General features: G+C 41.1%; 1 protein-coding gene across 2 annotated transcripts in view; it reads right to left on the reverse strand.

The window, feature by feature from the left end:
* The window catches only part of SVEP1 (sushi, von Willebrand factor type A, EGF and pentraxin domain containing 1), a 179184-nt gene that overhangs the window by 143414 nt on the left and 20973 nt on the right, over positions 1-14797 (reverse strand). For both annotated transcript variants that reach the window (XM_032860832.1, XM_032860831.1), the window contains exons 2-3: positions 9785-10040; positions 6644-6820 (exon numbers count right to left, since the gene is read on the reverse strand). In XM_032860832.1, coding sequence (XP_032716723.1) covers positions 6644-6820; positions 9785-10040 — 433 coding nt within the window. The remainder of the gene's footprint in view (positions 1-6643; positions 6821-9784; positions 10041-14797) is intronic.

The raw sequence follows: 14797 nt of genomic DNA on the forward strand, positions 1-14797 counted from the left end.
CCCTCATCCAGCTATAATTTTCCATCTGCAGATTGTTCCAAATTCACTGAAATGGAGTCAATGTCTACAAAGAAGCAGTGTCCTCAAGATGCCTATTGTCTTCATACTCTGCATCTCTCAAATCCCTTCAGGGGAAAGCTTAGCACGTCTGCCATTGCTTGGATTTACAACAAGAGTTCACTGGCTGTTCACAACTGATGTGATGATCTAGCCATCTAAAAATGACTACTCCAGGATATCGACCATACCCTGAATTTGATTTATTGTTGACAAGGTTTAGCCCAATGTAAATATTTTACATTAAAAAAAGACATTCTTAAAAATTTCTTCCCATGTGCCTTTGGGCTAGGGATCTTGTGGTGCCCAAGGCAGACACGGAATCCAAGCTTTTGCCTGAGATTTCAATAATGAGTTCTCATCCATTTTAGATTCTGGTATTAAACTTGCCCTCTTACCTACATCCTTCCTCTGGAGTACTGAAGGTAGGCAGTACTGAAGGTAGGCAGTGGGCACACATAATAAATTTGTCAGTGCCCGTTAGAGTCACTAGTGATGAAGCAGGACAAAGAGTTGGGTGTGGTGGGGAAGGGAACCAGAAGAAGCACAAAAAAAGTCTGAGGAATGAAATAGCATGATACTTGGTGTAAACTATAACTATTTCCAGCTTTTAGCTCAAAGGGTAAAGACAGGCCAACTCAGGCAAAGCCTTTATGCTATGCTAAGAAGCTTGAAGTTTATTCTATGAATGAGTCATAACTAAAAAACATTGAGCAGATCTATATTTTATAACTCATCTTCTTCTTTTCCTTCCTAGTATTTGGTTAAAACATATGAGGCTGCTAATTAACATTGATGACCTCATAAAGGCCAAACTAATACTTAACAAAATCTGAAATTGTATTTTTAATTGTGCACTCATTTGTTAAATGTCTATCTCTATGGTCAGATGGTAGGCTCTAGAACCAGACAACCTGGGTTTACCTCCCAGGTCTATTAGCTGACTCAGGACTAGTTATTCAACCTCCCAGACTTTAAAATGGAGCAATACTCCAGAGAGTTATGAGTTAATACATATCAGTGCTTGGGAAAGGACCTGGAATATCATAAGCACCCTTTAAATATTAATAAATTATTATAGTTATTATTGCAGTCATCCACATCACATCCTTATCACTGTCCAAATGCCAATGTCAAAGATGTAGGATGAAAAAAGGAATGCTAGAGCTAGAAATGGAAGTAACACCTTCTTTTCATTAGACTCCACACTTCTGTAGTACAGTTCCCTTGGCTGAAGTTCAATTACTAATCCTAAGGGAACATCTTCTCAACCCTTTAAATGTGGACATGCTGTGTTAAAATTCCACACCTGAGGGGTGCCTGGTGGCTCAGTCAGTTGGGCCTCTGGCTTCGGTTTAGGTCATGATCTCAGGGTCCTGGGATAGCCCTGAATCCTGAGTCAGGCTCCCTGCCCAGTGGGCAGTCTGTTTCTCCCTCTTCCCCTCCCCTCCCTCGTGCTCCTTCTCTTTCTCTCACTCTTTCAAATAAATAAATAAAATCTTTTATAAAAATTCCATACCTGAATTTCTGAATCATACAAAATATTTACAGTAAATGAACGGAGTCATTTTCATCAGAAAAAAAAAAAACTGAGGTTTTTTTAAAAAACAAAATATCATAAGCCTTTTAGAAGACAACAACAAAAAAGGATTGATATGCAAGTGTTCCTGGCCTTTCTCCCTTTGAGGTTCCCCAGAGGGTGATGCAGACTCAAGAGGAGAGAGTGAGAAGGGTAAGGAGTTTGAGTTAGGGCTTGGAAGGCACAATTGTGCTTGAGGTTGAGAGAGAGAGAGAGAGAGAGAGAGAGAGTGTGTGTGTGTGTGTGTGTGTGTGTGTGTGTAGAGAGGAATTTGAAGAGATAAGTGCAGAAGAGTTATGGTTTCTAAGGGAAAGAATGATGAGGAAAGTGAGATTTTAAGAATTGCTGTGGTCTATATATCCCTGTTCTGGAGTTAGAGAAAATCAAGAAAAGGACTTACACTATTTTGAAATTTATTTTGATTGCTGTACTGGATTTCTTTTATTGCAATGCCTCCCCCTGAGACTGGACTATCTGGGGGAACGGATCTTTAAGTATTACAACTATATTTTGGATTCTCTTTCCCTAGCAGAGTTTTTAGTGTTATCTGAACTTCTGTCAAATATGGTTTTTACGGTCAGCCCTCTTATACAAATGAACAAAGCAACATTCTACCTTGGATTATCTATTTATTATATGGTCCTCACCTCTGTAAAACCAATTAGCACACACTCTCTGAGACCACCAGCTAAAAGCATGTGATTATTTTAAAATGAACTCAAGTTTTGAGCCAACAGAAATTAAAAACCAGTTTAAGCACATTAAGAAATGTCTCATAAAACTGAACTCTTTTGACAAAGTACTACTTGTTAGTAACTGCTAATGAATGTCTTCGAGCTTGCATTCAAGTTAAAATGCTCAGGCTATGGAATGGATCTGCAATGATTAAAATCTTTTTGTGCATCAAGGTCTTGTCCGTGAAGCAGCTGCTTACCGTGGCTATGGTGCTCAGGCCATTTCATGTCTTGGACAGGGCTGAGCAAAGTCATTGTTTGAGAACCCAGGCAACCCTGATTGCCAATCACCGAGAACAAGTAGGGAAAAAGAGAAGAGCTTAGTGATACCACAGTCGTCAGCTTTCTCACAGCACCAGGAGAGACTAAAATAAAGGAAAGACCCTATGGAGTTAGGAGACCTGGATTCTGCTTCAGCTCGGCCACTTACTTCCCATATGATCATGGGTAGAGTTTCCAAATCTCCCAAGTGAGCAAAGCCCTTACAGCTAGCTCCAGCATTCCTGTCTATGAAATTGATAAATACAATTAACCTCAGGGTATTTTCTCCCTAATCAAAGCAACCAAGCTCCACTTTCTTCAACATCCAGTGGTGTATTATCCCACTGCCTTCTCTCACTCGGTATTCTTGATTTTCACCAGAGACTCATCAGGTCAAAATTTATACCGGGGGTGCACGGGTGGCTCAGTCATTTAAGCGTCCAACTCCTGATTTCAGCTCAGGTCATGACCTCAGGGTTGTGGGACTGAGCCCTGTGCCAGGCTCTGTGCAGAGTGTGGAGCCTGGTTGGGATCCTCTCTTCCCCTCTCTCTTTGGCCCTCCCTGCACTCATGCATGTTCTCTCTCTCTCTCTCAAAACAAAAATCCAAAAAAACAGAAAAAAAAACCCAAAAAAACAAAAACCCCGTATTCCACCTTTAGTAGGTGTAAGCCTTCTTGATGGCATTCTGCATGTACAGATCTTCCTCATCCTCTGCGGCAAAGTTTTATAAAATATATGGTGTCATTTATCTTCAAGTATCTCATACATGAGGTAACGACTTTAATATTCATTCCTTAACTTTCTCATAATAGTATGTAAATCATCTCACAATAATGGTTAATAATAAAAGTACCACTGATTAAGAATCGATGTGCCAGATACTATCCTAAGAAGTCTAAGTAATTCTCACAACCTAAATATATATATACTTGAGAAATATATATATATGTATACACACATACACACATATCTGTGATTTCTATATACAAAGATATATATGTGTGTACATACATAAATCTGTATCTAGGTATATCTATCTATATACACCATTAATAAGCACATTTTACAGAAGAAACCAAGTCTCAGAAAAAACTAAGAGTCCAAAGCTATATCGCTTATCATTGGCACAGACTGAATTTGAGCCAGATCTTCCTGTGTTTTTAAACACTCTGCACACAGTTCAGTGTCTATGGTCTCTGAAAAGCGATGTATATAAGCTATTCTCAAAAATACAAAATGAGCAGTGCAATATCTTGGAAATAACACAGAACTTGGAGAAAAGTGTCCTGGGTCTCTTTTGGGGTCCCGCTGATGACAGACATGCTGTCTTAAGCAAAGTATGCATCTTTCCTAAGACCTCAATTTCCTCTTGTTGAATGAGGGATTTCACGTAGATAAGCTCTAAGGGTTCTTCTGGCTCTAGAGAGGAATGATTTGGTTCTGAAAGGTACTGTTTCTACACTGAGGAAAAATACTCAGAATTCCAGCTCTTCAAAACAAAAGCTTAACATCCTCTCCAGGAGCGAGAAAACAGCTCTCATCAAGGCACCTTCAGATCTTAGACGGACGATCTTAGTAGAGCCTTCCCTCCAGTTCCTTCCTTAGAGCACGGGCCTTTCTACTTAATAGCACACATCATGGCTTGTGGTTACAGACTGACTTGTGTGCGCAGACTGTAGGTTCGCAGCAGGTGAGGACCATGTCTGCCAGCTCACTGTCAAATCCCTGCCTGGTGTCTAGCACAGGGCCTGACCTGAAAAACATGCTCGATAACATCTGTCAATATTTTAAAAGGGGCTCATGGCTTCTAGGTTTTCGGTACTGGATGACTTAGGGCTGATATTTCCTGTTGCCTTTCTTAAAGAGTCTGGTAATGAATGAGTCCTTCATGCCATAGGAAAGATGTAATTAATTTCTTTTCTCTTAGTTCTTAGCATGTAGGAGAAGCCTGTGATGGGTGCAGTCTCCTACAAATATACAAATCACAGCACAAACCTTGAGGTTCCAGCACGCCTTTCCTAACCCTTAGCAATAAATACTAAAGGTGACAGTGTGAATGTGTGTATGGATGCAACTATATCTCATTTAAATCTCGCATGAAAGGAAGTGGTAAGCTGAGGCCTACTCATTTATGAGAAGGGGTGGATAAATGAATCCTTTTCTGCTTGGTGTTCTTGGCAAGAGCCAGCTGCAAAAGGACTCCTGTCCCCTCTCTGGGGCTCTGCTGCCAGGCCCACCCAACCTCACATATATTATAGACCGCTGTGCCTCTCAGCCTGGAATGTACGACCAGGAGCCGCCACAGTACTTCAGGGGTAGTGGGTTTGTGAACTGCCCCCATCTCCCTGCCACTTATCCCTTGGGGTGTGAGATTATAGGGCTGGGGAGCAGGGGGAGCTACAGCCCAGCATGGCTGAGGCTGTTGGGCAGCCACCCGGCAGTGGCTTGTTGGCAAGGAAGGGATCAGTCTACGACCACACGGAAAGCAGACATGCTGACTACAGCATGCAGCAAAGAAAATGAGAGCTTCTGCCTGTGTCTGGTGGGCTAGGGTGGGAGGAGGGGAAAGGAGGGGGTGTTGGGGAGGGTGCCAAGCTGGACTGTTGATGAAAGTGTGGGAAGATTCCAGGGGAGGCATTTTGCCAACTCAGAGGCAGTTGGGCTGATTTCTTTCCCCTTTCTTCTGCTCAAATGAGAATTCCTGCTGGGTGGGGTAGGAGCAGAGCCAAGAAAGGAGTGATTTGCTGGGTGAGCATGGACACTTGGACCTAGGAAGTATGTGCCTGCCTGCTGGGACCAGGGCCAGGGGAGGAAGGAGAAATTAAAGGAGGGGAACTGAGGGGCAACGGGAATAAAGGAGAATAAAAGAAGAACACAAAAGGAAATGTCCTAGAAGGAGAAAACAGGAAAGAGGGATAGCAGGTCACGTAGACTCCTTTCTGTGCTGTTGAGCAGGCCTACCTACCTTCCAAATGTCAGAATAAAATAATGTTCACATGAAACAGGCAGCGAAAGACCACATGGTACAGTGAAAAGTAAACCAACTGCTCCTAAATTTTTCCTGATGGCTGTTCATTTCCATGAGAATACATTCTTCCCAAATAGCAATGTTGCCTTTTAGGTAAAACAGAACAAACAAAATGGTATCACAGAAAGCCCTATACCACTTCCAAAAATTAGGAGAATATACTTAGAAGTATTTCCTAAAATATAATGTAAAACACCGGAGTCCTAAATTGCTCTTCTTGGCCTTGCTAATAAAATATGAGAACTATAAAGATCCTCTTGTGAGGAAATCTAGAGCAGGTAACTTGACAATGTTGATGCGGTGAATTCTACTGTGAAGTGATGTCCCTTGAAGCAAGTTTTCTGATGTCCCTTGGAGGAGGCTTGTGAGGAGCTGAAAAGTCATCAAACCAATGTTGCATTTTTTTGTGGCAAAATCCCACACATTCTGGCCTGAGAACCAGTCTCCTACAGAGACTAAGGCATATTTTGGCTAAAGTGCCTATAGGATGGATCTGATTATTGATCGATTATAACAGAAGACCCCAAATCTTCCTTTCCCAAATCTAGGAACATCAAGGCTTTATGAGGCCTTGCAAACTTCCTTTCTCCCTCTGGGACTTTGGCCACCACCTCGTAAACAAGCCCAGGATAGCCTGATAGCATCTGAGAGGCCCCCTAAAGACCAATCTCGTGGTCATAGACAAAGTAGTTGTAGACCAGGTTCCAGCCAGTTGATCCCCAAATAGGTAGGAAAACCCAGCTAAGATCAGCGAGGCAGCCTACCCAACTCCTAGCTAATGACACTGTTTGAGTTGGCACAGCTGAGACTAAAGAAGCTGCCCAACTGACCCAAAGATTCATGAACAATAATAAATACATGCACACGTACATCAACCAACCAACCAACCAACCAATGAATAAATGTGTTAAGCCATTGAGATCGGAGAGCTTTTTTTACACAACAGATAACTGACACAATTACACCCAAACTGGAGACTCACCTGTGCATTCGTACTGCAGACCTTTCCCATAATAGCCCTTCTCACAGATGCACTCAAACTGACCCGTGTGTGTCCCACATTTGCAGCTCGCCATGCGGTCACAGCACTCCTGGCCAGCTTCACACAGATACGAGCAATGGGACATATCCTCTTGAATAAAACTCCCAGAAGGCAGATCTGTCGATGACACAGGGTAATAAAAAACAAATTAGCAGTTCAATGGTACATTCTCCAGTTGTGAAAACTGAGGTGCAAATTGGAGAAAATAGCTTTTCATATCCGTCCAATTCCCAACGGCCCAACCCTCCCACCCAAATATGCATGTGTGTCCTGCGCACGACAACAGGCTGGGACTTTGTTTCAGCCAGTACAGTCATTTCAGGCTGGGACCTCCTCGTAAACTCTCAAGGCCACGCGGGGTCAGGCAGGAATTAAGCCCTTGGGCAAGGAATCTCCAGATGCAGCAGGAAGTAATACAGTCGGTTCCCCAGGTCACTCCCCTGGCTTCCACACCAGCACTGTTCCACTGCCACAATATGAGGTCAGGCAGCAGTAACTAGATTTCCAAAACCCTTTTTCAAAAAGATAAATAAAATTACAATCTTAACTGCTGCATAAGGGTTTGGATTATGAGCTACTGGCTTAAGAACAGAGTATCATCACTTCTATAGTTATTGGATAAAGACTTAACAGCACCACACAAACTTAATAATAGAACCAGAAGATGGCTTCTTTCTCAATGTTAAGTAACTTTTCATGTTTTATGTGACTGGAGATCATACTGATGACTTCAGCCATGTTCTGAAGTGAGGCATGCTGGGAAATCAGTAACTCAGGCAGGGTCATTCAGAAAGTGACTTAACAGGGCAGGGTATGGTTGAAGATCGATCCAGAATGGATGACCTAGAATCAGGCAAATAATAAGTTTTGTTCACTCTGCTGAAGAAGTTCAGAAGTCTTAGTCCAAATCGCTGGGCAGGTGCTGGGCCCAGATAGAGTGATGGGCCCCTCGCAGGAATTCAAATGTGTGAGTCCGAGCAAGACACATGCACTGCAACTGAACACCCGGAAAGAAGACTGCTGATGGCCTCATTTATACAACATCTGTGTCTGTCTTAAGATTCTGAACTATACACCAGGGGCAAAGTAAAGAGAGGATTCCAGCCACAAGGGAAAGAGGCTGGTACAATCAGGTACCCGATTAAAGCTCCATCTACGAGACTGTGGTATGGGTAAAAGGTCTGCAACATGCACACTTAGCTCTGAGGCACTGGGCCATGAAATTATCTGGCAGTAGAGTAACGTAGGACCAAGAAAGATCAGGCTACCAACACCGGTACACTGGCATTCAGGTCTGAGAGAGGTAAGTATATGTGTTATGCATGGGGAAAGCTATTATTCTGTAACCCAGGTCTACTGAGTATGGCCAGAAACATGGATGGTCTTGAGACCAAAAGTGGATCCATCCAAATTGAAAATAGCTTCAGAGGACTTAAAGGCAGGGAATATGAGGCTCATTTCCTTTGAGTTGATCATGTCTTTGCAATAGGAACAGGATCTTTCCTTATCAAATCTGGAAACTTGATCAGAGAATTATGCATCCTAGATATTTGTTTATTGTAATAAAAGTGATGCCTTCTAAAACTCTGTTGCAATACTGTAACCAAAAGAACACTCTATCCCAACTCAGCTTCTGGGTCAACTTGGCATTAGGGTTCTAGAAGGCTCCAATCCTACAAGCAGAGGGATGGTAGGACTGGAAATTAGTCTTGTAGAACACAGCAGGTAACACCCATGATTTCAGAATCCCAGCTAGTAACAGCCACCTGGCCTTCCCACTCAACATACCACTTTTCCCTGAGAAAAGGAGAAATAAAGGAAGCCCCACAGGTACTGAATTTCTGCCATGTGATAACACTACACTTAGTAATATTTAAATATTTTATTTAATCCTCTTGACAAAACCATATGTATGCATTATAATATCTCCATTTTAAAAGCAGAGGAAGTAAGGCTTGTAGATGTTAGATAAATTGCCTATGGTAAGAATAGTAGAGGATGGTTAATGAGGCCTGTGGATAATAAGCCCTCAGTAACTTTTCCAATCACTTTATATGTACAAACCCATTTAAGCCTTGTGACACTCCTATAGAGGAGGTACTATTCTCATATCCTATTCAATTAACAAGAAACTTAAAGAGGGTAAAAGCTAAAGAATTTGCCAAAAGCCTCTCCACAAGTAGGTGACTTAAATTTTTTGCTATATCCATAGCTAGTCTGAGATCCTGCTCTTAAACGCTTCTCTTGGAACTATGATAGGGCTGATCTCTTTCTCACGAATATCACTAATTGCCTGAAACCTCACATGGCTATGATTTGCCCATGAACCTGAATCTTTCACATGGATACCTTCAAGGATCAAGCCTAACTCGCTGCATGGTTTTGGTCTGAGGCTGGATTTCCTGTCATTCCTTCCCAATTTTACTTTCCCGGGGGGCTTATCAAGACACATGCCCGTATGACGCCTGGAAGTCCATCTAACCTACACCACACAACTAAACATCCTTACAAATGGTGTAGAGCAAACTCTAATGAATGGGTTTACTGACTTCATTCCTTGTTGGGGTAATGCTCTTCAACATACGCGTAAGCACATGAGTCTTCAGACCACCAGGTCAAGAAGTACGTGTTAAGTATTTATTGTCCCTTTATCTTCATGTGTATTTCTGGAAACACTCTGGTGAGATTCACTATGTCTGTCTCTGCATGTTTACTTCATTCTTCCAGATGACTATAAATAGATCTAAGTCAAGGCTTCCCGCTCTGTGTGTGGCCTCAAAACACACCTAAATTCATTCCATTGATTCTAACGGTTCCAGGTGGGAGCATATGGACAGTCTAGTGAAAACCATCGCGGCTGTTACAAAACAAATAAAGGAAAACAAACACTCTTGTTGCGAGTCAGACTGTCATGTCTATTTATGAAGTTCAGCGCATCTCCCAATACACCAAGGACACACGGGCACCATGCTCAGGGAAGACTTTACAGGGTTTGCTGTTACCCTCCAACAAGCTTCAAGCAGTAGGAGAGAAGGAACCCCCATTAAAATGCATCACGTCATGCCATTGGGTTTGCCTCACCTTCGTGCAATGCCCGGCGAGCTAAAGCCTCAAATTCTTCAAAACTGTGGAGCAGGTAGCAGTGCTCCTCCTTTGGGGTGGAAGCCATGTCATTCAGTTCTCGAATGTTCCCTTGCCATATGCCAAACGTGAAGATCTCCACTCCAAAATCTCGCAGAGATGCTGCAACTGGCCTGGGATCTCCCCCATTGGAATATCCGTCGGTAATGAGGAATATAACTTTTGTTGAGTTTTCTCTAGAGTGACGAAGAATTTGCTGTAGTGAAATAAAGGAAGTTAGTATAAGTCTGCATTGTGTCGGTCTACTATGTGCTTCCCCTCTTATATAGAACAGCGTTTGTGAAGATCATTAGCATGTCACGAGAGTGAGAACAAACTCTGATCAATGAGAGTAAAACAGAAACAGGCACAGACCAGCGCCTACGATGACCTTCTCACAGACCCACAAAAAACCCTAAAAGCACTTAAAATGTATCATTGTCATCAGTGGCGGCATCCTCATCCCCTTTGCGCACCTTGTTAATGAAGAGCAGCAAATGCTTATGGAATGAATTTTTATTCATATTATTATCACTTATTGTTACGTTATTTTTATGAATTTTCAGGCTCTTGACAAATGAACCAAATGTGAGTCCTATGTATCTCTTTCCAAGTACATCCAGCTAGCTGCCCATCTCCCGACTTAGCTGAACCACCTCATGATCATATATCAAATGTCTAATCAGAAGAAAATTTAACAGAAAATGACTTTTCCAGAGTTGATAATGGCCAACCTACTTCCCATGTTTGTTTTTCCACTGCTCCTCCAAAACTCCTCCAGAATTCACTCAATCCTTCATCTTTTGGGGACCACCCGGTATTAGCAAAAAATCAGCTGATTTTGATGCTGTCCTATCTTTCTGAGAAAATACAGATTTATTCAGTCTGACACTTGGGCTTTACTATTTTAGGACAAGTGAGTTATGCTTTGTAATCTGCTATCCCTCCTCTATAGACAGAAGGGGGAAATGAAACCTTTTTATTAAAGGTATCTATTTATCGTCACATCATGATGGTTTTTATCATAAACTGCAAAAAGCACAATGAGTCCAGTGGGGAATCTGGTATCGTAATGGAATTTGCTGTTGCTGCTTTCCATCAGAAATGGGTTGGAAAGGTGAAGAAGTGCCAGGGTATATTTTCTGACAAGTTCTTAGAAAGAATTCAGTATAGTCAGAAGGTAGTTAGGAAGAACGACAAGTATATCCTGTTTTGTTAAAATTAAAAGGAGATGATGAGATTTTAAAAAAATAAAATATAATTCATTTAAAGGGCAGACGCAGTTAAAAGCTCCAGATTCTCTCAGATTATATGATCCATGTCTTCATTAGTAGAGAAGTCAGAGTGACTGACTCTAATTTAATAACTCTTACCAAACTTTATTACTGTTCGTGAGCTAATTAGATAAAGCCACTAAACCTGAGCTTAAAGACAATTAAAGGAAACTAAAAATGACTCTGGAAAACATCTGGAAAACCAGCAATTTGAGAAGTATTCAAACACTTCACCTCCCGCTCTCAAAAGCCTACTACCGCTAAGGGCCAAAGAGAATCAGAAACCAGCCTGAAGGAGCTCCTTCTGGCCAAGTAAATGATAATCTGAGTGTCAAGAACAACAACAATTGAAGGGAATTTCAATGCATCCTACATATTTACCTTTTATCATATGCATTTACATTGAAATGTGTATGAACATTTATATTTTCAGCCCTATCGATATAAATAATAATCGGAAAGGACAGAGATACACACACACACACACACACACACACACACACACACGATTTTTTGATTCAGGACCACCTCTGGGGGGGGAAATCCAATCATCCGTGATGAGTGGCATGAAGTGAGGTATTAGTTTGTCTTTAGAGATATACTTTAGGCTTCGAAGGGCAGCTCCTAGTTCTCGCACTCCAAGATGGGGCAACTTGTGTTTACACTGGCCTTGCTCTTTACCACGTGATAAACTCTCTCTTTATGGGTTGTTCCACTCTGAATCACAACCTACCCTCCACAGACACTCCCATAGGATTTGGCTCCTTTCGATTACCCTCTCTTCCACAAGACCGTGGAAGGAAACTTTACGCAAGACACTAAGAAAGGGAGAATTTGGATGGAAGTAGAAGGAAGGAAAAAAGCAAACTGACTTTTTCAGCGTGGTATTCTGGACTTGTCTGGCACAGAGTATGCATTCGTAAATATTTATTTGATAAATGAATTAATGAGGGAGTGAGTGGACAAACTCTAGGATACTCTGAAGACAGTTGAAAAAGAGTTGGTCTTGAGGGAGCAGCAGGGATGTAGAGAATATTTGTGTGTGCACATGTATTTTATTTTGTATAGTTTGGTACAAAAAAAGACGAGGGTTTCTTCTTGTGTGTTTACTGTCCTACTGCACAAATACTATTTTGTAATATTAATTGTAGCTCACGTCAATGATATTCCTTAACATTCAGGTTAGGATTTAGGGATTTTGCGGAGCTTTCTTGCTGTACTACTCATTCCGTGCAAAGCACATTAAGCTAGGATTTCATTTTTCTGCTCTTCTTGCAGGGAATTGGTAAGTGTTTACCGGAACCATTATATCTATTGGCAAGACAATATATTAAGCTTAAAATAGTCAGAAGAGTAGCAGGACTACTAGTCCAAGCGAAGAATTACACAAGATCTGGGTTTGGAATGCACTCTAAAAGACAGAGGAGGAGTGGATGATTTACTGAAAATATTTTACCCCCTTCCCCCAATCTTTGTGCTTCATCATACTTGAATTAAAACATAATTCAATAAAAACATTTTCATCCCACAGATCTAAGAAGTAAATAGATCTCTGGTAAAGTTTGTGGAATGTGGTAGAGGCCTGGCACTTGACTCTCCTTTCAGGGTTCCTGAAATAGTTTACATCATCTGCTACCCTTGTAAGGCATTGTGAGAAATAGAACCTTCTGGTCCAGAATATTGAATGAGGCAAACCTTCTGCTGCCTAAGAAAAACAGGCAACGTGGACATCGTAAGGCAAAAGGTTATCACCATCTGTATTGTATCAAGCCTCTGATTAGCTGGTATAAATATCTGGCAGGGAAGTAAGCGCCCCTTGCCCAGCAAAAGTCACTAGAATGATAAAAATGCAGGGTTGTGTAACATTGTTCTAACACCCGAGATCCATCACCATTACACAAGACTGCAACCCCACCCCTACCCCCAAGTCAGGCCACAAGGGAACTGCTTTGAAAAATGGTCTTGAAAGGAGAAGAGAAGTCACAACAAATCTGGCGTGGGGACTATATTTGCCCTGGGGCTCCATTAATTAAAATACGTGTAGAAAGACTACTATCTATCCGCCGCACAACCCTGTGGTTATCTGCCACGGCCCCACGTGCCTAAGGATGCTAACTGGAGAAGCTCCTAAGTCATCCTTGAAAGAAGTTGTTTAAGTTAATATCTACTGTGACTATTATCAGAGCCCCTCTCCTCCAGGGGGCCAGAAATGAGTATTTTCAGTGTTTCAACTTGTTTTCCACACGTATTTTTTTCCTTGTTAGGAAAAGTTAAGTACAAACAAGACACCAGAAGCTACTTGTAATACTTCCCTTATCCTTCAAGTTCTAAGATTTCACCAAGCTGCATCTGTTATTCTGTTAATATTTTTAATTTGAGTACTCAAATGTTCTTCAGTTGAAGCAATGTTTACGGTTCTGTACTTTCTGGGGGAAAGAAGTTCTTTGTCTATTGGTTCATCATTTTCTGGATTTCGAATATTCTCTCCTTTTTCTTCATGTTTATCTTATCTTCCTTCCTTCTGAGTTTGGTGGAAATGTCTGAAGCTTTTCTTCCCTTTTCCCTCCCCCACTCCCCCTACCCCCCACTCCTTGGAGCCACCCCCCACCCCGGTTTGCAGTTTATGAACTCTTGAGTCTCTTCCTTTGTGCTTCTAATTAAGAGTTAATCCTGGCATTGCATTTTATTTTTCTTGTGACAATACTTCTTTTTCTGGCCCATGGTTTGTTCCCATGTTGGTCTATTGTTTATCCCCTCGTGTCTCATCCTCATTTCACTGCTTTACTTACTTACAGGCATGGGACAAACGCTTTCTAGGATTTCGTTCTATTTTTCAAAGTGAACTCTTGTACTTTATCTGTAGCTTACATTCTAGCTTTATTTTACTTGGCAGAAGCTTTTCAAAGAAGCCGCTGGATAGAGGGGTTCTATAGGAGAGTGCAAGGCAGGATAGATAGATCCTCATCCCAGGAGAAAAAAATTACCGAAATCCAAGAACAGGCCCATCAGAATACTCTTATCAACCCAAGATCTGCAAAAATAACTTGAAGATTTAGAAGAACACACAACTTAATATCAAGATAGGAAGAAAATAAGCACAGTGCAATGGTGTTTGCATCACAAGGACTTAGAAAGTCACAGCCTCTATGAGGACAAGAACAGAAAACCATAGAGAGAGAACAGGCTAAGAAAAAAACGGACAAGTATAGGTACAGAGGGATTTTATTAAAAAAAAAAATTATGAAGGAAACCCAAAATACAAGGAAAGACTTAGAAATCCACATTGGTGGTAGTGAGATAAGATGTCAGAAATTCGAACAGTGTAGTACAAACTTTAGCATACAAAGCTGCTGACTTGTCTCACTTATAACCATAGAAATACAATTCCAAACAAATGCTTCCAAATAAAATTCAAAGAATCTTTGTCCTTTGTTTAATAAGGCTTATTACTCAAAGGCAAAAATTGGTTAAAATCAGTAAACCTCTTGTTGTAATACAACACAATAATTGTCCCAAATAAAACAATAATCTAAGATGCTAAAAGTTATTTAATAAAATTAATTTCTGCCTATTTTAATTAATAAAAAATTAAGAATAAGATGCCTTATTAATATAACAGATTGTCTATCTCAAAGCAACAATGTAAATCATGCTTAATTGTGAAAAACTTGCAAATTTCTGATATAGATGGGAAGTGAAT

This window comes from Lontra canadensis, unplaced genomic scaffold, assembly GCF_010015895.1.
Source record: "Lontra canadensis isolate GAN:19392208 unplaced genomic scaffold, GSC_riverotter_1.0 scaffold19, whole genome shotgun sequence".
NCBI classification, from domain to species: domain Eukaryota; kingdom Metazoa; phylum Chordata; class Mammalia; order Carnivora; family Mustelidae; genus Lontra; species Lontra canadensis.